Source organism: Microcaecilia unicolor, chromosome 2 (genome assembly GCF_901765095.1).
Source record: "Microcaecilia unicolor chromosome 2, aMicUni1.1, whole genome shotgun sequence".
NCBI lineage: Eukaryota > Metazoa > Chordata > Amphibia > Gymnophiona > Siphonopidae > Microcaecilia > Microcaecilia unicolor.
In genome coordinates this window covers 567,190,473-567,213,921 of record NC_044032.1, presented here as the reverse complement: position 1 = coordinate 567,213,921, position 23,449 = coordinate 567,190,473, and the positions used below count along the sequence as shown (strand labels likewise).

The following is a 23,449-nucleotide window of genomic DNA, read 5'->3' as shown; positions in this document are numbered from 1 at the left end:
GGAAGTGATGCGGCGTATGGGTATCGGAGAAAACTTTAGTAGGTGGATAGCAGCTCTCTATAGAGCCCCAGTGGCCTGTGTGCAGGTCAATGGCCGGTACACACCATTTTTCAAGATAGAAAGGGGAACCAGGCAGGGCTGCCCCCTGTCGCCACTACTGTTTGCTATTTATGTAGAGCCTTTGGCCGAGATGATATGCACCCATCCTGAGTTTAGGGGCATTAGAGCGGGAAAGAAGGAACATCGCCTGGCTTTATACGCAGATGATCTGTTACTTTATGTGACGCAGCCAGAAAGGACACTTGAGGTGGTGGAGGAGATGCTGAGGGAGTTTGGAAGGTATGCTGGTTTGCGGGTTAACATGGACAAATGTGAAGTCTTGGGGATCTCGGTGTCACAGGAAGAGGAAAATAGTTTGCTAAGTAAGTTTGCCTTTAAATGGTCAAAAAATTACATTAGATACTTGGGGGTTCTTATTCCCAAAGATTTAAACCAACTTTTTACTCTTAATTATGGGAAACTATTAGACCGCATTCGAACGGAATTATCTCACTGGAAGGGAATTTGGCTGTCCTGGTGGGGGAGGATGGCGGTCATTAAAATGAACACCCTACCAAAGCTATTGTTTTTGTTCCAGTGCCTGCCGGTGGCAGTGCCTAAGGGGACGCTGCGGCGGCTACAACGTCAGATTCTGCAGTTCGTTTGGGAGGGGAAACACCCCCGGTTAGCAGGGAAAGTATTGTGGGGGGAAGTAGACAGAGGAGGAAGAGCAGTACCGAAGCTAGAATGGTACTATCAGGCGGCGCAGGTTAAAATGATATTGGAGTGGGAACGGGATCATTTAAAACCAGTGGTCCAGATGGAGCAGGAGTATTTTCCAGGGCGGCGATTAAACTCGCTATTATGGACTACTGAAGGAATGGGGGACAGGCTGAAGGGGGTGGATAACCCATTCTTTAAGCACCTACTGCAGGTCTGGGAAGAGTTTAGGCGCCAATGGGGACAAGGAGAGGGGGTATCTACTAGAGCGGGTATTTGCTGGGAGCCGAGATTTGGAGCAGGGAGGGACAATAGGGTCTTTCGGAGGTGGGACCGTTCGGGTCTCTCGAACTTTCGGGACCTGATGAGGGGGGATAGGATCAAAAACTTTGAGGAATTGCAACAACAGTATGGTCTCCCGGAGGGAGACTTCTTTGCCTATGCGCAGGTTAAGTTATTTATGGGTGCAATGGGTTGGAGAGGGAGTGGAACACAGGAAAAGGAGAGTTTGGAGAATTTATGGGGAATACTACAGAGGGTGCCCAGATCTATTTCAGTACTTTATAGATTTATCAGAGGGAGTGATCCAACACCATTTCGTTTTCAGGGGGCGTGGGAATCAGATTTAAACTGTAAATTCAATGATCAGGAATGGGAAAAGATATGTAGAGAGGTGCAGCAGGCCTCCACATGTGCATTAGTACAGGAAAATGCGTATAAGGTACTCTCACGGTGGTATTACACCCCTGAGAGGATTAAGAAAATGTACCCCGCTGCTTCTGACCGATGCTGGAGGTGTGGACAGGATAAGGGTACCTTTCTGCATATTTGGTGGTCCTGTGCAAGACTGCTGCCTTTCTGGGTAGCGGTGATTACAGCGATGGTAAAAATGACCGGAGACTCCATGGTGTGTAGCCCGCAGGTGTGTTTGCTTGGATTGCATAATGACAGAGAATCTTGGGAACGGAGTAAACTAGTCCGCTGGGGTTTGGCGGCGGCTAAGTGCCTGGTCGCACGGAAGTGGAGAGACATCAATCCCCCTTCCATGGGCGAGTGGAGGGGGAAGCTTGAACAATTTATAATGATGGAGAGACTCACGGCATATCGCAGGGATGGTGAGCTGAGGCGCAGGAGGGGATGGGCTCAGCTAAAAATGTGGGTAGAGACAATACAATCATAAAGGGAGGTGGGAGGTGGGTAGGGGGGGAAGGGGGAAGGGAGGGAAGGGAGAAGGGGAGGGAGGGATGGGAGGGAAAGAAGGGGAGGGAAGGGATATAGGGAGCTGCAAAGGTCTGGATAGGAGTATCATTTGCAAAGGGAGGGAGGGGAGGAGGATTGCCCTTTCCAGTTTGCAGAGGATACGAGGATTTGAGTTTGCTTGTATGGTTAGTTATTGTGTTACTGTTGGTGCATTAGTGAGGAACAGATGGGATGACTGTGTTAAATCCTGAACAACAGTTGATGTTTACACATACTATGGTGTGTATGTTTTTCAAGCTTACTTAATAAAAACATTTAAAGTGGAAAAAAAAATATATATATGCAAAACAAGCAAAAAAAAACCTGTTTCCCGAAAAATGAAACGGGCCCTAGCAAGGCTAGACTTGCCGAAGAGTTAGAAGGTAAAGTTTGCCTATTTGCGGATGATACTAAGATCTGTAACAGAGTGGACACCCGGGAGGGAGTGGAAAACATGAAAAAGCATCTGAGGAAGCTAGAAAAATAGTCTAAGGTTTGGCAATTAAAATTCAATGCGAAGAAATGCAAAGTGATGCACTTAGGGAATAGAAATCCACGGGAGACGTATGTGTTAGGCGGCGAGAGTCTGATAGGTACGGACGGAGAGAGGGATCTTGGGGTGATAGTATCTGAGGATTTGAAGGCGACAAAACAGTGTGACAAGGCGGTGGCCGTAGCTAGAAGGTTGTTAGGCTGTATAGAGAGAGGTGTGACCAGCAGAAGAAAGGGGGTGTTGATGCCCCTGTATAAGTCATTGGTGAGGCCCCACCTGGAGTACTGTGTTCAGTTTTGGAGGCTGTATCTTGTGAAGGATGTAAAAAGAATTGAAGCGGTGCAAAGAAAAGCTAAGAGAATGGTATGGGATTTGCGTTACAAGACATATGAGGAGAGACTTGCTGAACTAAACATGTATATTCTGGAGGAAAGGAGAAACAGGGGTGATATGATACAGAGGTTCAAATATTTGAAAGGTATTAATCCGCAAATGAACCTTTTCCAGAGATGGGAAGGTGGTAGAACGAGAGGACATGAAATGAGATTGAAGGGGGGCAGACTCAAGAAAAATGTCAGGAAGTATTTTTTCACGGAGAGAGTAGTGGATGCTTGGAATGCCCTCCCGCGGGAGGTGGTGGAAATGAAAACGGTAACGGAATTCAAACATGCGTGGGATAAGCATAAAGGAATCCTGTGCAGAAGGAATGGATCCTCAGGAGCTTAGTCAAGATCGGGAGGCGGGGCTGGTGGTTGGGAGGCGGGGATAGTGCGGGGCAGATTTATATGGTCTGTGCCAGAGCTGATGGTGGTAAGCAGGACTGGTGGTTCGGAGGGCGGGATAGTGCTGGGCAGACTTATACGGTCTGTGCCAGAGCCGGTGGTGGGAGGCGGAGCTGGTGGTTGGGAGGCCGGGATAGTGCTGGGCAGACTTATACGGTCTGTGCCAGAGCCGGTGGTTGGGAGGCGGGGCTGGTGGTTGGGAGGTGGGGATAGTGCCCTGAAGAGCACAGGTACAAATCAAAGTAGGGTATGCACAAAAAGTAGCACGTATGAGTTATCTTTTTGGGCAGACTGGATGGACCGTGCAGGTCTTTTTCTGCCGTCATCTACTATGTTACTATGTAAGGCTATCGTGTAATCTCCATTATGTTTTACATCTCTCTTCCCTGCCTTATCCTCCATCCATATCCATCAATTTTCCTCTCTCCCCTACCCTCCCATCCATGTCCAGCGATTCTCCTATGCCCTCCCCTCCCATCCATGTCCAGCGATTTCTCCTCTCTCCCCTGCCCTCCCCTCTATGTCCAGCGATTTCTCCTCTCTCCCCTGCCCTCCCCTCCATGTCCAGCGATTATCCCCTGCCCTCCCCTCCCATCCATGTCTAGCAATTCTCCTCTGCCCTCCCCTTCATGTCCAGTGACTCGCCTCAGCCCCCACCTGCCCCCCTTTTAAGCATCCGAGTTCCAGTTCAACCCCAGCCCTCACCTGCCTGCCCTCTTCTCCCACAACAGCCCTCCTTTCCTTCCTGCCGCCCTGACTTAAAAAACTTTTATTTTACCTCAAGTTGCAGCGGCGGCAGGTTCAGCTCGCCTCCAGCCTTCCCTTCCCTCTCAGTGTCACGCCCTCCTCTGACATAATTACCTCTTTCCAAGAGGGCGGAACACTGAGAGAGAAGGGAAGGCTGGAGGCAAGCCGATTACAAAGTAGCTCATTTGTATACCATTACGAACCCCCAGAAATCCAGGGACGCAGATTGAGAAATTATTATATAGAGGATGTGTCTGAAAAGAAAACTTTTTTTTTTAGAACCTGCTCCAATGCCTTGCCGTGGGCTCCTTTGCCAAATGGTTATTGACAGTACCATAAACAGCACAATGGTAAATCATCAGCAAAGAAGCACACCACCTCCCACCCCACCCTTTTATTCTTTGCATTTCAGGGGAAAAAAATGAAGTTATACCCCAGGGTATTATGTGATCATGCACACACAGAAGTTTATGCATAATCACATAATACCATAAAATCCCTCCTGCTCCCCTGATAGGACTTTCAACGCCCCAAAGGCAGGAGCAAGACCCAATTGCTCCTCTCTCTTGTGGTGCCATCTTTCAAAATGATGCTGGAGATGGGAGGGAAGTGAGAGAAAGATAAGTGTATCTGGGGGAAGGGGCAGAGACACAGCATCATGCGAAAGGTAAAGGGTTATAGGTAAAGGTTCATGGATTTGCTATATCGCCTTTTTGTGGTACAACCAAAGTGGTTTACATATTATATTCACGTAGCTACACCCCAGGGAATTATGCTTCATTTCGAGAACTGTAGCACATAATTTTGAAAGTTTGGATGCATAATTCCCTAGAGTGTTCAAAGTGCTGGGACCGCTGCTTTTTAACATTTTACCTTTCTTGTCTTCTGCTATTATAGAGGTGCACGAAGCCATTTCATAAAGGAGGTGATATAAAATGATTTCCCCTGTGGAGACAAGAAGAAAATAAACAGTGAGAGTCAGTCAGAGCCTCCATCTCAGCAGCACAGCCAATAGGTCCTCCAAAAGTCCATGGACTGAAAAAAGCTAATGACAACATTTAATTAAAAAAAAAAAAAAACAACACTTGGAATAATTCAGAATGACTTGCACATCATATAAAATCAATGCAATCTCACAAAAGACCGTAAAAACAGGGTCCAAAATTTCCACAAAAGTTCAACACAAAAGAGAAACAGGTGGAAACACAACTTCAAGAGATCAATCCAGGACAAGAGGTGAGATGCTCCAAAACAAACTTTATTGAGGACCCAACACGGTCCATGTTTCGGTTTTTAAAAAACCTTCATCAGGGGTCTATAAAATAACAACCAAACATATATATGATTAAATAAAAACACATTAAATCAATTACATTAAAACAAATATAAAAAATAAAAACGTACAATTTATAAAAAGAGTATTTTCATTCTTATAGTGAATTGAATTCACTGAAAAAGAATCTGATATATTGAATTAATCGATATATATATTGTTACTATACTATCAAATAAACATCATAGAAAGCGAATAGTAAGTCAATTATCTATAATTGAATTAACATCATAAAAACCTACAGTGGGGGAAATAAGTATTTGATCCCTTGCTGATTTTGTAAGTTTGCCCACTGACAAAGACATGAGCAGCCCATAATTGAAGGGTAGGTTATTGGTAACAGTGAGAGATAGCACATCACAAATTAAATCCGGAAAATCACATTGTGGAAAGTATATGAATTTATTTGCATTCTGCAGAGGGAAATAAGTATTTGATCCCCCACCAACCAGTAAGAGATCTGGCCCCTACAGACCAGGTAGATGCTCCAAATCAACTCGTTACCTGCATGACAGACAGCTGTCGGCAATGGTCACCTGTATGAAAGACACCTGTCCACAGACTCAGTGAATCAGTCAGACTCTAACCTCTACAAAATGGCCAAGAGCAAGGAGCTGTCTAAGGATGTCAGGGACAAGATCATACACCTGCACAAGGCTGGAATGGGCTACAAAACCATCAGTAAGATGCTGGGCGAGAAGGAGACAACTGTTGGTGCCATAGTAAGAAAATGGAAGAAGTACAAAATGACTGTCAATCGACAAAGATCTGGGGCTCCACGCAAAATCTCACCTCGTGGGGTATCCTTGATCATGAGGAAGGTTAGAAATCAGCCTACAACTACAAGGGGGGAACTTGTCAATGATCTCAAGGCAGCTGGGACCACTGTCACCACGAAAACCATTGGTAACACATTACGACATAACGGATTGCAATCCTGCAGTGCCCGCAAGGTCCCCCTGCTCCGGAAGGCACATGTGACGGCCCGTCTGAAGTTTGCCAGTGAACATCTGGATGATGCCGAGAGTGATTGGGAGAAGGTGCTGTGGTCAGATGAGACAAAAATTGAGCTCTTTGGCATGAACTCAACTCGCCGTGTTTGGAGGAAGAGAAATGCTGCCTATGACCCAAAGAACACCGTCCCCACTGTCAAGCATGGAGGTGGAAATGTTATGTTTTGGGGGTGTTTCTCTGCTAAGGGCACAGGACTACTTCACCGCATCAATGGGAGAATGGATGGGGCCATGTACCGTACAATTCTGAGTGACAACCTCCTTCCCTCCGCCAGGGCCTTAAAAATGGGTCGTGGCTGGGTCTTCCAGCACGACAATGACCCAAAACATACAGCCAAGGCAACAAAGGAGTGGCTCAGGAAGAAGCACATTAGGGTCATGGAGTGGCCTAGCCAGTCACCAGACCTTAATCCCATTGAAAACTTATGGAGGGAGCTGAAGCTGCGAGTTGCCAAGCGACAGCCCAGAACTCTTAATGATTTAGAGATGATCTGCAAAGAGGAGTGGACCAAAATTCCTCCTGACATGTGTGCAAACCTCATCATCAACTACAGAAGACGTCTGACCGCTGTGCTTGCCAACAAGGGTTTTGCCACCAAGTATTAGGTCTTGTTTGCCAGAGGGATCAAATACTTATTTCCCTCTGCAGAATGCAAATAAATTCATATACTTTCCACAATGTGATTTTCCGGATTTAATTTGTGATGTGCTATCTCTCACTGTTACCAATAACCTACCCTTCAATTATGGGCTGCTCATGTCTTTGTCAGTGGGCAAACTTACAAAATCAGCAAGGGATCAAATACTTATTTCCCCCACTGTATTTCCTGAAATATTGAATATGAAAAAATTTTTAGAATCCCATAGGTCAACATATGAATTGTATGTAATATATAGCAGAACAATTGTCTATAAATAGAAGAACTAGAATGTAAATATCATGTATTTAATAGAAGGCCATACTGTGCTGAATGAAAGATAAATAGCAGGTAAATAACAAGAGATTAACAGCAAAAATTTCTTAATGCATATATATTAAATAAAATAAAAATGGAAGGAAAGTAAAAATCAATTAAACATACCAATCAGTAGTTGCACTGGAGATATACTGACAGACAAAGGAGCTCATAAAAATGTAGTCTCTAAAAAAATTTTTTGTAAATAAAAGGAATGATCAGAATTATTAATTATAGCGATGGTAAAAAGGTCATAATAATAGGTGGTATCACAAATGCTTAACGACCAATATCATAAAAAAATATTTTTAATGCTTAAAAAATGATTTTATTTAAAACTTATATATTTATATTAAATATGGAAATCTGTGTCATAATAACAATAAAACAATAGAAATTATATGATATTTAATAAAAGATGCATGATTGAGAATCCAACGTCTATAAAATCATGGAGTGAACATTGACGTCTCTACAATCATAAAATGAAAATTTAAAAAAATATATATAAAAACTAATTTGAAAGTGTTAGAAAGGAATTTTTGAAAAAGGGGGTTATTTGAAAAAAGCATGTGTATCCCAGTATCTTATGTAGAAATGCATACAAATCATTTCAGTGATGTTGTCACAAAAGGGATCATGAAGAACCTAGCAATAGACCAAGAAGAAGAAGGAAAAGAAGGTCTACACCCACACATCCCACAAAGAGTAAAAAAAGAAAATAGAAGAAAGATACATGTCACTACAAGTAATAGTGTGTCTTATATTTCAAAATATGTTAGCGCGTGAGATGTAAATATATGTATATGTGTGTATATGCGCATATCCCTAACAATAGAAGCGCCGGGGGAATTAGCAAAAAAGGAACAAACTGGAAAATATATATATATATGTGTGTTAATAATATTGTATCAAATAGTCATGGTGATTTTTAATAAGAATTGCCTCATATATACAGATTCAGTTTGGTAAGGTATTAAAAAACCAAAGCGCCAGGACATGCTCCGTACTAATATGTGAAATATAAATAAAAATACATATGTGCGTACCTAACGTTTTAGGGACGCCAAAAGTACTAACGGAAAGGCCATATTGATAATATCGCTATCGTATTATCAAAATGAAGACCAGCTACATATGTATCAATAGTTCCGTATCGAGTGGTCATAATAAGCTGAGTGTAAGAAAGGGAAAATACCTTACCTTGAATAAAGAGTGTTGCCTCGTACCAACAGTTTCAATTCGAAATGGTATAGAAAAGGGCGCAATGATGTAACGTGGAATCCATTGATAGGATGTCTCAAATTTGAAAATAAAGATTGGCCCGTATACTACCTAATGAGATGCAAGTGACAGTTATATCAAACAATTATTGTATAAGTGAGTGAAAGAAATGAGAAAAAAGGTTGTGGAGTAATGAATGTATCGCATAATTGTTTAGAGATTACTTAGATAAAAGGCTCAAGAGTTCATAGAAATTAAAAATAACGACTTTGGAGAGCTCAATAGAAAAATAAATTGATAATTTTATATTTAGAAGGTAGCTAAAAATTGTATCAAGAGATACTTTAAAAATCAATTAAACAATAATGTATAGATACCAAAATTTTAAACGATATACTAACTGGTAAGATGCAGGTAAAAGATGAGCGAAATATATAAAAATATTGGGTAATGATTGTATCAACCAATTAGTCAAAGAACCATTGGATAAATTACTCAAAGATTACAAGAAATATTAGATCAAAAAGTGCTTAAAAGATGAATTAAATGAAAATTATGTATGGCTGTCGAAACTAATAGCCGACAGAAGAACAGGTCTATGAACTAACTCCGTGGAGTCAATCGGTAATAGATAAAAAGATGGATCGTTGTAAAACAAATGTTAATTAAATATTCATAATGACAGGCATACTAAGACATGTTTATATTACATCAAATATCTTTCTTAATTCAAAAAACTGTTGAGAATATGTAATGAGGGAAAGATGATGGAATGAAAGTAAAAATAATAATAATAAATGTAATAGTAAAAAGTAATATGGTTAAAAGGTGTCTATTGAAGATGGCTACCATCTCAAAACAAAACAAAATTGTATTGTAAGAAACCTAAGTCTGATCCAAGAAAAAAATGGAAAAAATGGTCCTACTAAGAAATGATTTTAAAATGTGAATTTTCTAAAATGTGAATTTTAAAAAATTGGTCATCTACTGCAAATAGATATTTGGATACACATAAACAAGGTTGTCTAAGAAATACTGCTGTAATGTTAGAAAATAAATAAAAATAAAAATGAAAATAAAAATGATACTAGATGTAACTTCAACACATAAATGATACCAAAAATATGAAAATGTATATATATATATATATAGCATGGTAAAAAGATTTTTCAAAGAAAATGTAAATATTCAATTTCTTTGTTAAGACCTTTTGGAGCTACACATTCAGCTTGATATATAGCACGTTGTTCTGCTCTTAATAATTTCTGGTCAATGTTTCCACCACGGGGATTTTGTTTAATGAGCTGCAACACAAAAAATTTTAAATCATCAATGCTGTGTTCAGCATCAATCCAGTGTTCAACCTATGGAGCTGATTTTATCTGCCTCCTGATGCAGCTACGATGTTCAATTATCCGAGTTTTTATTTTCCTTTTGGTCTTACCAATATAAATCATATTGCAAGGACATAGAATCATATAAATAACATTCTCAGAATTACAGTCACTATCAAATTTCAGCTCATATTTTTTGCCTATGGTGGGATGTATGAATAAATCTAACTGGAGAGAGTGGGCACAAACAGTGCAAGAGTTGCATGGTCTGTGTCCACCAAATTTATAGAAAGAATTATCTCTAATTATTGGAAGAAAAGATGGAACTAAATGATTTCTTAAATTAAGATTTCTGGAGAGCGCAAAAATTGGAATGACTTCTTTAAAGCATGGATGTATCTGAACAATATGCCAATGTTTTAAAATGATTTTCTTAAAGGAGTGGCTTAAGGACGAAAATCTAAGAGCACAAACTAAATTTGGATTGGCATGGGATTTGGCACCCGTATTCAACAGTTCTTTTCTGGTTCTCAGGCTAGCTTTTTTAAACCCTTCTGTAATGCATTTATTCGGATAGCCACGTTGTCTAAATCTATTCTTTAAGTCTCTAGAATGTTTGTAATAGTCATCTACATCAGCACATATTCTCTTAAGTCTTAAAAATTGACAATATGGTAAATTATCTTTTAGTGCTCTATTGTGATAGCTTGAATAATGTAAATAGCAATTTTTGTCAGTGGGTTTTCTATATAGCGAAGTGGTGAGACAATGCCTGTCATTTTTGACCTCAATGTCTAAAAAGGATATACTGTCATTATTGAATTGCATTTTGAATTTCAAATTGGAGTCACATGTGTTAATCCATTCATGAAATTGTCGCAATACCCCACTGTCGCCCTTCCACAATATAAAGATATCGTCTATGTATCTCTTATACATTTTGACATGCTGTTTGTATGGATAATCTGATAGGTATAAATCTTCAAATTTAGCCATGTAGAGATTGGCTATATCGGGGGCCATGGATGCCCCCATAGCTGTGCCCTTGATTTGTAAATAAAAACTACCGTTAAAATTAAAATAGTTTTCTTTTAGTGTTAAAAAACCCATACTATATGCATAATCAACAATTGCAGTTATTTCATTTTTTAAGGTATCTGTAGGGTCATCACCAAGAGGCACATAAAAGGTAGTATCACCTAGTTGTCTCATTACTTCTTGAATATAAGATGTTCGATCTAGAATGACAATGCCTCCACCCTTATCCGCTGGTTTTATAACAATATTTGTATTCAACGATAGGGAGCGCAATGCTTGATTTCATCTTTTGTGAGATTATAGAAAGGGCGTCTTTTAGTGCTCTTTTCTAATATTGTGATGTCCCTAAGAACAACGTCATAGAATGTTTTAATAGCAGGGTCACAAGGTCCAGGGGGGACCCATTTAGAATTCCTTTTCACAATTGATTTATCAGTTTGTGTGGATTCAGTGGATGAAAAAAATTTTTTAATCTGTAATTTCCTCTGAAACTTAAAAAGATCTATGCGCGTTTGAAATTCATCATAGGTGGAAGTAGGAGAGAATGAAAGGCCTTTTTGTAAAACTGCAATTTCTATATCTATAAGGACATAATTTGATAAGTTAAATATAGGTATTTCATCTACCAGGGTCGATAATTCTGTCTCTCTCCTCGTCCTCTGTTTCTTCCTCTTCCACGTCCTCTTCCGCGAAATTGATATCCTTGTTGGAAACGGTCTATGTTCCTGGTAGAGTCCAGTCTTTGTGGACGTGAGTTGTTCTGTTGCCAAAGATGTTCTAAAAAATTGGATGTGACTGCATTGCGTGGTTTAGGGCTATGAAGAGGAGAGGTAAAAATTTCATCATCCGACATGCTTCTTATTCTTTTCCTACCACTGAATCCACACAAACTGATAAATCAGTTGTGAAAAGGAATTCTAAATGGGTCCCCCCTGGACCTTGTGACCCTGCTATTAAAACATTCTATGACGTTGTTCTTAGGGACATCACAATATTAGAAAAGAGCACTAAAAGACGCCCTTTCTATAATCTCACAAAAGATGAAAATCAAGCATTGCGCTCCCTATCGTTGAATACAAATATTGTTATAAAACCAGCGGATAAGGGTGGAGGCATTGTCATTCTAGATCAAACATCTTATATTCAAGAAGTAATGAGACAACTAGGTGATACTACCTTTTATGTGCCTCTTGGTGATGACCCTACAGATACCTTAAAAAATGAAATAACTGCAATTGTTGATTATGCATATAGTATGGGTTTTTTAACACTAAAAGAAAAACAATTTTTGATTACTGAACATCCTGTTGTTCCAACAATTTACATCTTACCTAAGATACATAAATCCATGACTGATCCACCAGGTAGACCTATTATTTCAGCAAATAGTTTGGTTTTGGAACCCCTTTCGATATTTACAGACTATTTCCTTAGACCATACATTCCTAAAATTAAATCATATGTACGCGACTCATCCCATTTTATCAATATGTTGGAAGAATATGGTGGTGACTTAGACAATTTAATATTAGTCACACTTGATGTTGAATCACTGTACACTAACATACCTCAGTTGGAAGCATTAATTGTCATTGAAGAAACTCTACGCGACAGGCAAACTGACATACGGATTCCTAATAGGCTCATTTTAGCCTTAGCTACCCTGGCCTTGACAAAAAACTATTTTAATTTTAACGGTAGTTTTTATTTACAAATCAAGGGCACAGCTATGGGGGCATCCATGGCCCCCGATATAGCCAATCTCTACATGGCTAAATTTGAAGATTTATACCTATCAGATTATCCATACAAACAGCATGTCAAAATGTATAAGAGATACATAGACGATATCTTTATATTGTGGAAGGGCGACAGTGGGGTATTGCGACAATTTCATGAATGGATTAACACATGTGACTCCAATTTGAAATTCAAAATGCAATTCAATAATGACAGTATATCCTTTTTAGACATTGAGGTCAAAAATGACAGGCATTGTCTCACCACTTCGCTATATAGAAAACCCACTGACAAAAATTGCTATTTACATTATTCAAGCTATCACAATAGAGCACTAAAAGATAATTTACCATATTGTCAATTTTTAAGACTTAAGAGAATATGTGCTGATGTAGATGACTATTACAAACATTCTAGAGACTTAAAGAATAGATTTAGACAACGTGGCTATCCGAATAAATGCATTACAGAAGGGTTTAAAAAAGCTAGCCTGAGAACCAGAAAAGAACTGTTGAATACGGGTGCCAAATCCCATGCCAATCCAAATTTAGTTTGTGCTCTTAGATTTTCGTCCTTAAGCCACTCCTTTAAGAAAATCATTTTAAAACATTGGCATATTGTTCAGATACATCCATGCTTTAAAGAAGTCATTCCAATTTTTGCGCTCTCCAGAAATCTTAATTTAAGAAATCATTTAGTTCCATCTTTTCTTCCAATAATTAGAGATAATTCTTTCTATAAATTTGGTGGACACAGACCATGCAACTCTTGCACTGTTTGTGCCCACTCTCTCCAGTTAGATTTATTCATACATCCCACCATAGGCAAAAAATATGAGCTGAAATTTGATAGTGACTGTAATTCTGAGAATGTTATTTATATGATTCTATGTCCTTGCAATATGATTTATATTGGTAAGACCAAAAGGAAAATAAAAACTCGGATAATTGAACATCGTAGCTGCATCAGGAGGCAGATAAAATCAGCTCCATAGGTTGAACACTGGATTGATGCTGAACACAGCATTGATGATTTAAAATTTTTTGTGTTGCAGCTCATTAAACAAAATCCCCGTGGTGGAAACATTGACCAGAAATTATTAAGAGCAGAACAACGTGCTATATATCAAGCTGAATGTGTAGCTCCAAAAGGTCTTAACAAAGAAATTGAATATTTACATTTTCTTTGAAAAATCTTTTTACCATGCTATATATATATATATATATACATTTTCATATTTTTGGTATCATTTATGTGTTGAAGTTACATCTAGTATCATTTTTATTTTCATTTTTATTTTTATTTATTTTCTAACATTACAGCAGTATTTCTTAGACAACCTTGTTTATGTGTATCCAAATATCTATTTGCAGTAGATGACCAATTTTTTAAAATTCACATTTTAGAAAATTCACATTTTAAAATCATTTCTTAGTAGGACCATTTTTTCCATTTTTTTCTTGGATCAGACTTAGGTTTCTTACAATACAATTTTGTTTTGTTTTGAGATGGTAGCCATCTTCAATAGACACCTTTTAACCATATTACTTTTTACTATTACATTTATTATTATTATTTTTACTTTCATTCCATCATCTTTCCCTCATTACATATTCTCAACAGTTTTTTGAATTAAGAAAGATATTTGATGTAATATAAACATGTCTTAGTATGCCTGTCATTATGAATATTTAATTAACATTTGTTTTACAACGATCCATCTTTTTATCTATTACCGATTGACTCCACGGAGTTAGTTCATAGACCTGTTCTTCTGTCGGCTATTAGTTTCGACAGCCATACATAATTTTCATTTAATTCATCTTTTAAGCACTTTTTGATCTAATATTTCTTGTAATCTTTGAGTAATTTATCCAATGGTTCTTTGACTAATTGGTTGATACAATCATTACCCAATATTTTTATATATTTCGCTCATCTTTTACCTGCATCTTACCAGTTAGTATATCGTTTAAAATTTTGGTATCTATACATTATTGTTTAATTGATTTTTAAAGTATCTCTTGATACAATTTTTAGCTACCTTCTAAATATAAAATTATCAATTTATTTTTCTATTGAGCTCTCCAAAGTCGTTATTTTTAATTTCTATGAACTCTTGAGCCTTTTATCTAAGTAATCTCTAAACAATTATGCGATACATTCATTACTCCACAACCTTTTTTCTCATTTCTTTCACTCACTTATACAATAATTGTTTGATATAACTGTCACTTGCATCTCATTAGGTAGTATACAGGCCAATCTTTATTTTCAAATTTGAGACATCCTATCAATGGATTCCACGTTACATCATTGCGCCCTTTTCTATACCATTTCGAATTGAAACTGTTGGTACGAGGCAACACTCTTTATTCAAGGTAAGGTATTTTCCCTTTCTTACACTCAGCTTATTATGACCACTCGATACGGAACTATTGATACATATGTAGCTGGTCTTCATTTTGATAATACGATAGCGATATTATCAATATGGCCTTTCCGTTAGTACTTTTGGCGTCCCTAAAACGTTAGGTACGCACATATGTATTTTTATTTATATTTCACATATTAGTACGGAGCATGTCCTGGCGCTTTGGTTTTTTAATACCTTACCAAACTGAATCTGTATATATGAGGCAATTCTTATTAAAAATCACCATGACTATTTGATACAATATTATTAACACACATATATATATATATTTTCCAGTTTGTTCCTTTTTTGCTAATTCCCCCGGCGCTTCTATTGTTAGGGATATGCGCATATACACACATATACATATATTTACATCTCACGCGCTAACATATTTTGAAATATAAGACACACTATTACTTGTAGTGACATGTATCTTTCTTCTATTTTCTTTTTTTACTCTTTGTGGGATGTGTGGGTGTAGACCTTCTTTTCCTTCTTCTTCTTGGTCTATTGCTAGGTTCTTCATGATCCCTTTTGTGACAACATCACTGAAATGATTTGTATGCATTTCTACATAAGATACTGGGATACACATGCTTTTTTCAAATAACCCCCTTTTTCAAAAATTCCTTTCTAACACTTTCAAATTAGTTTTTATATATATTTTTTTAAATTTTCATTTTATGATTGTAGAGACGTCAATGTTCACTCCATGATTTTATAGACGTTGGATTCTCAATCATGCATCTTTTATTAAATATCATATAATTTCTATTGTTTTATTGTTATTATGACACAGATTTCCATATTTAATATAAATATATAAGTTTTAAATAAAATCATTTTTTAAGCATTAAAAATATTTTTTTATGATATTGGTCGTTAAGCATTTGTGATACCACCTATTATTATGACCTTTTTACCATCGCTATAATTAATAATTCTGATCATTCCTTTTATTTACAAAAAATTTTTTTAGAGACTACATTTTTATGAGCTCCTTTGTCTGTCAGTATATCTCCAGTGCAACTACTGATTGGTATGTTTAATTGATTTTTACTTTCCTTCCATTTTTATTTTATTTAATATATATGCATTAAGAAATTTTTGCTGTTAATCTCTTGTTATTTACCTGCTATTTATCTTTCATTCAGCACAGTATGGCCTTCTATTAAATACATGATATTTACATTCTAGTTCTTCTATTTATAGACAATTGTTCTGCTATATATTACATACAATTCATATGTTGACCTATGGGATTCTAAAAATTTTTTCATATTCAATATTTCAGGAAATAGGTTTTTATGATGTTAATTCAATTATAGATAATTGACTTACTATTCGCTTTCTATGATGTTTATTTGATAGTATAGTAACAATATATATATCGATTAATTCAATATATCAGATTCTTTTTCAGTGAATTCAATTCACTATAAGAATGAAAATACTCTTTTTATAAATTGTACGTTTTTATTTTTTATATTTGTTTTAATGTAATTGATTTAATGTGTTTTTATTTAATCATATATATGTTTGGTTGTTATTTTATAGACCCCTGATGAAGGTTTTTTAAAAACCGAAACACGGACCGTGTTGGGTCCTCAATAAAGTTTGTTTTGGAGCATCTCACCTCTTGTCCTGGATTGATCTCTTGAAGTTGTGTTTCCACCTGTTTCTCTTTTGTATCTCACAAAAGACAACATCTAGGGGCGTTGGTGGGTGGGGGGTGGAGAATCAACAAGTTCAGTAGCCCAGTTTCTCTCTCTCATTTCCCTCCAACAAGCAAACACGAACAAAAGTTACATCCAAATCCTTTTATGTTATTTGGTAAAATCCTTTATGTTACTCGATAAGCCCTCAGATAGATGGGCAGGAATTTTAAAATAAATAAAATGATCCTCCCCCTGTGTTCAAATTAAAAGAATCCTCTCTCTTGAAGATACTAAGCCAGATGCCGTCACTGCTACGTGCATTAGAAAAGTTACTGTTATGTTTCCAAGTGACTTTTAAAATCCAATGTCCAGACAACCTATTAAAAGAAAGCAGTGTAACAATAGTTTGAACAGTAAATTAACAAAACACTTAGAATAAAAGACCTGGAAGGGGCAGGCTAGAAATGTACCCAACATAACAACTCAGGGGGATCCCAGGGCATAGTCTGGATGTTTGACTGCCATTCCTGATCAAGTGTTTTGGAGGAGACATAGAGGAGTTTATTAGGATATGATTAACTGACCTTGGAAGCAAGAGAGATAGCAAGCTTATGAAGAGATCAATGATCAGGCCAATATTGAAAAATTCAAATAGTGCATATCTTGCTCCAATAGGCCAGTAGCCAACCAATCAGTGTCAGCTAAATTGGCGTTGTCCTTGCCCTTCTGAGTTTATAGAGAACAATCATAGATGAGATGATGGGTAATCCAAGTTCAGAAAGGCTAGCAATCTGTAACTCACAATAAAAAGGGCCATAACACTGAATCATGACAAACAGTAGTAGTTTTGGACTCTATTATGCTATTTTGATAAAGGGCAAAACAGTTTTTGCCAGTCTGTATAGAGACATACTTGGTGTCTGTTTAGATTAAAACATCTGTCTCTGAGGTAGAGACTTGCATGGGAACAGGGTTTGTGGGAATCCCGCGACAGAAGCAGTTCTGCGGGGTTACCATAGGGATGGAAACTGTTCCCGCGGGGTTCCTATGAGGACGGAAGCTGTTCCTGCGGGGTTCCCGTGGAAGTGTATGCTGCCACTTGCATCAGCCTCTCACTTACACAGTACCAAGTTTTTTGAGTGCTGTCTCCTCCTCCTTGCTTTAACAGCACAGATGCAGATGAATACAGAGGATCTCTAATTAAAAAATGGAATTTATAAAAAAACTAAACTTAAATGGCTTCATATGTGTGAATGTGTCAAGTGACGCTTAGATGGTGACTCTGGCTGTGATGAACAAGGGCTGATACTGGGCAGACTTGCATGGTCTGTGTCTGATATATGACAATCTGGTTGAGGATGGGCTGGAAAGGGCTCAGACAGCAACTTTAGTGGCTGGAACATGAGGAAGTGCTGGACAGACTTTTACAGTCTATGTCCTGCAAATGAGAAGACATATAGGCTGGCGTGGGCTTCGACAACTCCAGCAGTTGGAACATTCGGATAGGGCTGGGTGGACCTCTGTGATCTATGTCTCAGAAACACCAAAGGAATATACTTGATTATGGTCTATCATCACGTTCATTGTTGATTTAATTATCAATTGATAATGAGCGTGACTATTGGGCAGACTGGACCACTCAGATTTTTTCTGCGGTCACTTACTATGTTACTATTAATCCTCTTTGCTCCTGGGCTGATGTGCAGACCTCAGCTCTGACACAGGCACAAGCATCGGATGTCACCTGACCTACTGGCGCATGCATATGGCGACCTCTCAGCACACAGTGCCAGTGAATCAGAGACAAGTCTTACATGTACGCACCAGAGTGTTCCAACTTCTGTTCCTTTCTTGCCTGCCATGTTGCAGCTTGAACCCAGAGACTGAGAAAGCCGACTGGAATTTTTTTTAATGTACCATTAAATTCTTGAGGGGACGGATGAGGACAAGTTAAATTCTTTCGGGGACGGGTGGGAATGGGTAAGATGTGCAGAGTTGTGACTGAAAGGTGTGGTTTTAGACTGGATTTCCTCTTTTCCGACAAAAACCAGAAGTTATATCATGAAGGTACAGGGGGCGGCTCCATCCGAAAAGTGACTGAAGGGGGGTGCTTCTGCCTTTTCACAACTACTGGAACTCTTCCAAGTTCTATTCTAAAAGGATAGTTATGTGGGCAATTTCCAACTGATCATTTCATTGGGAAAGGGAGAAGAAGAGGAAAACAGCAAAGCTCAACTCTATTTGCACAAGATGAAGTGGTTTAAGAGAAATGGGTTGAGATCAAATGCAACAAGAGTGTTATTAAGAATAGAGAAGTTTAAAAGAATTGCTGTCACTGTGATCCTGGACACAGATGGATGATGGGAAAGATGAAGAAATATAAGGTACCTGGGGGTTATGTTCGTATAGTTTATTTTAGAATCACATGTGCAGATGATACTAAAAGCTTATTTCAAGTTGAGAAGGGTATGGGGATTTCACCTGTATCTGGATGTACTGAAGATGGTAAACATCCCTTTGGCGCATTCCACCTTGGATTACTGTAATGTAATGATACAAAGGTTGCAGCTTGTCAAAAATAATACACAACCAGGTTGATAATGGAGAAATTGTGTAAAGAGGATTTCCCCATTATTACAGTAGCTGCACTGGTTGCAGTTTTAGCCAGGATGAAATTTAAAATTTGACGACTACATTTATGGAAATAAGAAATAAGCCCAAGTACCAGACAGATAGCTTGAGAAGAAATATTCTGGATCAGTGCTTCTGGCCCAGTCAGGAGCAATTGAGAGAAATCTCTACTGTCAAGCAGGTGAAAGATGACAGGATGTTCTCAGTAATGCTCTCCCAAAGATATTCAACTGGAACTGGATTATAAAAAAATTTTTGAAAACCTGGCCAAGTAGAGAAGAACATATCAGATGAGTATAGTAAAGGTGTTGAGGAGCATCTCAGAGTATGGTACTGATGTATTACATTTTTATTTTTTACTAGTAAAAAAAGGTCCGTTTCTGGAGCCAATGAAACAGGCGCTAGCAAGGCTTTCCTGTGGCCCCCCCCACCAAACGCACCTTGGTTGTTAGTGAGGGCATTGCACCGCCGTGGCCGCCGTCGATGTGTGACTGTGGCCCCCCCCACCCAACGCACCTTTGTCGTGAGTAGGTGGCCCATTGCGGCGCCCTGGCCGTCGTCGATGTGAGTGAATTGCTCCGCCTCCGCCCTCAACGTCATAACGTTTGACGCGAGGGCGGGGCCCCGAGACTGTGATTTTGTTGGCTTCAGAGCTTCTAACTTAACGAACCTTGGCTTCACTGACGTCATCAGACAATAGAACGTTGAGGGTGAGTTTTATATATATAGATATGGATTTTATGAATGTTGCACTATTAAACAATTTGAACAAATAATTTGCTAGTATTTGTGTTATATGAAGGGCCCAGTCCTATTACCAATCTACCAGGGTCTAAGGGGAAGAAAAACAAAAAAAAACATTTCTCCAGAGAGTACAGTTTTTCTAAAATGCGCCCAGGAGGGAAGGGTTAGGACAGATATTGTAGTTGGTGATTTGATCATTAGGCATATAGATAGCTGGGTTGCTGGTGGACGTGAGGATCACCTGGTGACTTGCCTGCCTGGTGCGAAGGTGGTGGACCTCACGCGTTATCAAGTTAGGATTTTAGATAGTGCTGGGGAGGAGCCGGCTGTCTTGGCACATGTGGGTACCAATGATATAGGAAAATGTGGGAGAGAGGTTCTGGAAGCCAAATTTAGGGTTTTAGTTAGAAAGCTCAAATCCAGATCCTCTAGGGCAGCATTTTCTGAAGTCCTATCCATTCCACGCGCAGGGCCCAAGAGACAGGCAGAGCTCTGGAGTCTCAATGTGTGGATGAGACGATGGTGCAAGGAGAATGGTTTTAGATTTGTTAGGAACTGGGCAACATTCTGGGAAAGGGGAAGCCTATTCCGAAAGGATGGGCTCCACCTTAACCAGGGTGGGACCTGGCTGCTGGCATTTAAAAAGGAGATAGAGCAGCTTTTAAACTAGAAACTGGGGGAAAGCTGACAGTTGCTCAAAAGCGCATGGTTCGAGATAAGGTATCTTTCAAAGATATCACCAAAACAGGGAAGATAGGGTATCCTGATAGTGAGGTTGCAAAAGACACTGTAGTAGATTAGGTGTCCTTAAATAAAAATAAAAATCAGACAAAACATTGCAAATTAATACTGTCAAGTACTAAGTATGATGTATATAGGAAGAACAAACAGTTTGAAATGTCTATATGTGAATGCCAGAAGCCTAAGAAATAAAATGGGAGAGTTAGAATATATTGCACTAAATAAAAAATTAGATTTAATAGGCATCTCTGAGACCTGGTGGAAGGAGGATAACCAGTGGGACACTGTCAAACCGGGGTACAAATTATATCATAGGGTGGATCGAATTGGTGGAGAGGTCCGCCTGGCCAGGATGAACAGACAGATGTAGAAATGTTAAAGGAAATTAGGGAAGCAAACAAACTGGGCAACACAATAATAATGGGTGATTTCAATTACCCTGATACTGACTGGGTAAATGTAACATCAGGGCATGCTAAGGAGGTAAAATTCCTTGACGAAATCAAAGACGGCTTTATGGAGCAGCTGGTACAGGAGCTGACGAAAGAAGGAAAAATTCTAGATCTAGTCTTTAGTGGAGCACATGATCTGGTGCGGGAGGTAATGGTGCTGGGGCCACTTGATAACAGTGATAATAATATGATCAAATTTGATATTAGCTCTGAAGTATACACAGAAAATCCAATACGTTAGCGTTTAACTTTTAAAAAAGGAGACTATGATAAAATGAGAAGAACAGTGAAAAAAAAATTAGAGGAGCGGCTTCGAGGGTCAAAACAGGTTTGGATGCTGTTCAAATAAACCATCCTGGAAGCCCAGGCCAAATATATTCCGTGTATTAAAAAAGGAGGACGGAAGACCAAACGACAGCCGGCATGGTTAAAAAGTGAGGTGAAGGAAGCTATTAGACCTAAAAGAAAATCCTTCAGAAAATGGAAGGAACCGACTGAAAATAATAAGAAACAGCATAAGGAATGTCAAGTCAAATGCAAAGCGCTGATAAGGAAGGCAAAGAGGGACCTTGAAAAAAACATTGTGTTGGAGGCAAAAACATATAGTAAAAATTTTTTTAAGGTATATTAAAAGCAGGAAGCCAACAAAAGAATTGGTTGGACCGCTACATGACTGAGGGGTAAAAGGGACGATCATGGAAGACAAAGCTATAGCGAAGAGCATAAATGAATTATTTGCTTCGGAATTCAACGAGGAAGATTTGGGAGAGATACCAGTGCCAGAAATGGTATTCAAAGCTGACGAGTCAGAGAAACTGACTGAAATCTCTATAGATCTTGAGGATGTAATGGGGCAATTTGACAAACTGAAAAGTAGCAAATCTCCAGGACCAGATGGTATTCATCCCAGAGTACTGATAGAACTGAAAAATGAACTTGCGTAACTATTGTTAGTAATATGTAATTTATCCTTAAAATCGAGCATGGTACCGGAAGATTGGAGGGTGGCCAATGTAACGCTGATTTTTTTTAAAAGGTTCCAGGGGTGATCCGGGAAATTATAGACCGATGAGTCTTACGTCAGTGCCTGTCAAAATTATAAAGTGCCGAACTATTATAAAGAACATATTCAAAAGCATGGATTAATGAGACAAAGCCAACATGGATTTAGTGAAGGGAAATCTTGCCTCACCAAATTATTAAATTTCTTTGAAGGGGTGAACAAACATGTGGATAAAGGTAAGCCGGTTGATATTGTATATCTGGGTTTTCAGAACCCACGAAAGACTCCAGAGGAAATTGGAGAATCATAAGTTAGGACGTAGTGTCCTATTGTGGATTCAAAACTGGTTAAAGGATAGAAAACAGAGAGTAGGGTTAAATGGTCAGTATTCTCAATGGAGAAGGGTAGTTATTGGGGTACCCCAGGGGTTTGTGCTGGGACCGCTGCTTTTAAACATATTTATAAATGACCTACAGATGCGAGTAACTAGTGAGGTAATGAAATTTGCTGACGACACAAAGTTATTCAAAGTAGTTAAATCGCAGGAGGATTGTGAAACATTACGAGACTGGGAGACTGGACGTCTAAATGGCAGATGACACTTAATGTGAGCAAGTGCAAAGTGATGCACATGGGAAAGAGGAACCCAAATTATAGCTACGTCATACAAGATTCCACGTTAGGAGTCGCTGACCAAGAAAGGGATCGAGGTGTCATCATTGATACGTTGAAACCTTCTGCTCAGTGTGCTGTGACAGCTAAGAAAGCAAATACAATGTTAGGGATTATTATGAAAGGAATGGAAGACAAAAAAGGAGGGCGTTATAATGCCTTTGTATCGCTCCACGGCAATGGCATAGCCACAGGTGGGCCTGGGTGGGCCGGGGCCCACCCACTTAGGGTTCAGGGCCACCCAACAGTAGCACATGTTTAGTGGTAGCTGATAGAGATCCCAAGCTCTGCAAGCTCAAGACTACCCCCTGATGGTAACAAAAACGCTACTCTCCAAAATATCAGCACCTGCACATGCTCAGTTTTCAGCGCATGCCTGCTGCAGACTACCAAGGTGGAGAGAAGCATTTTCCTACCAGCTGAGATATTTTTTGGTGTGTGGGGGGGAGAACATTTGGTGCCCACCCACTT

General features: G+C 38.8%; 1 protein-coding gene across 1 annotated transcript in view; it reads right to left on the bottom strand.

Annotated features, from left to right (window-relative positions):
• The window catches only part of LOC115461563 (acid ceramidase-like), a 321,963-nt gene that overhangs the window by 191,164 nt on the left and 107,350 nt on the right, over positions 1-23,449 (bottom strand). The window contains exon 6 of the mRNA XM_030191472.1: positions 4,894-4,965. Coding sequence (XP_030047332.1) covers positions 4,894-4,965 — 72 coding nt within the window. The remainder of the gene's footprint in view (positions 1-4,893; positions 4,966-23,449) is intronic.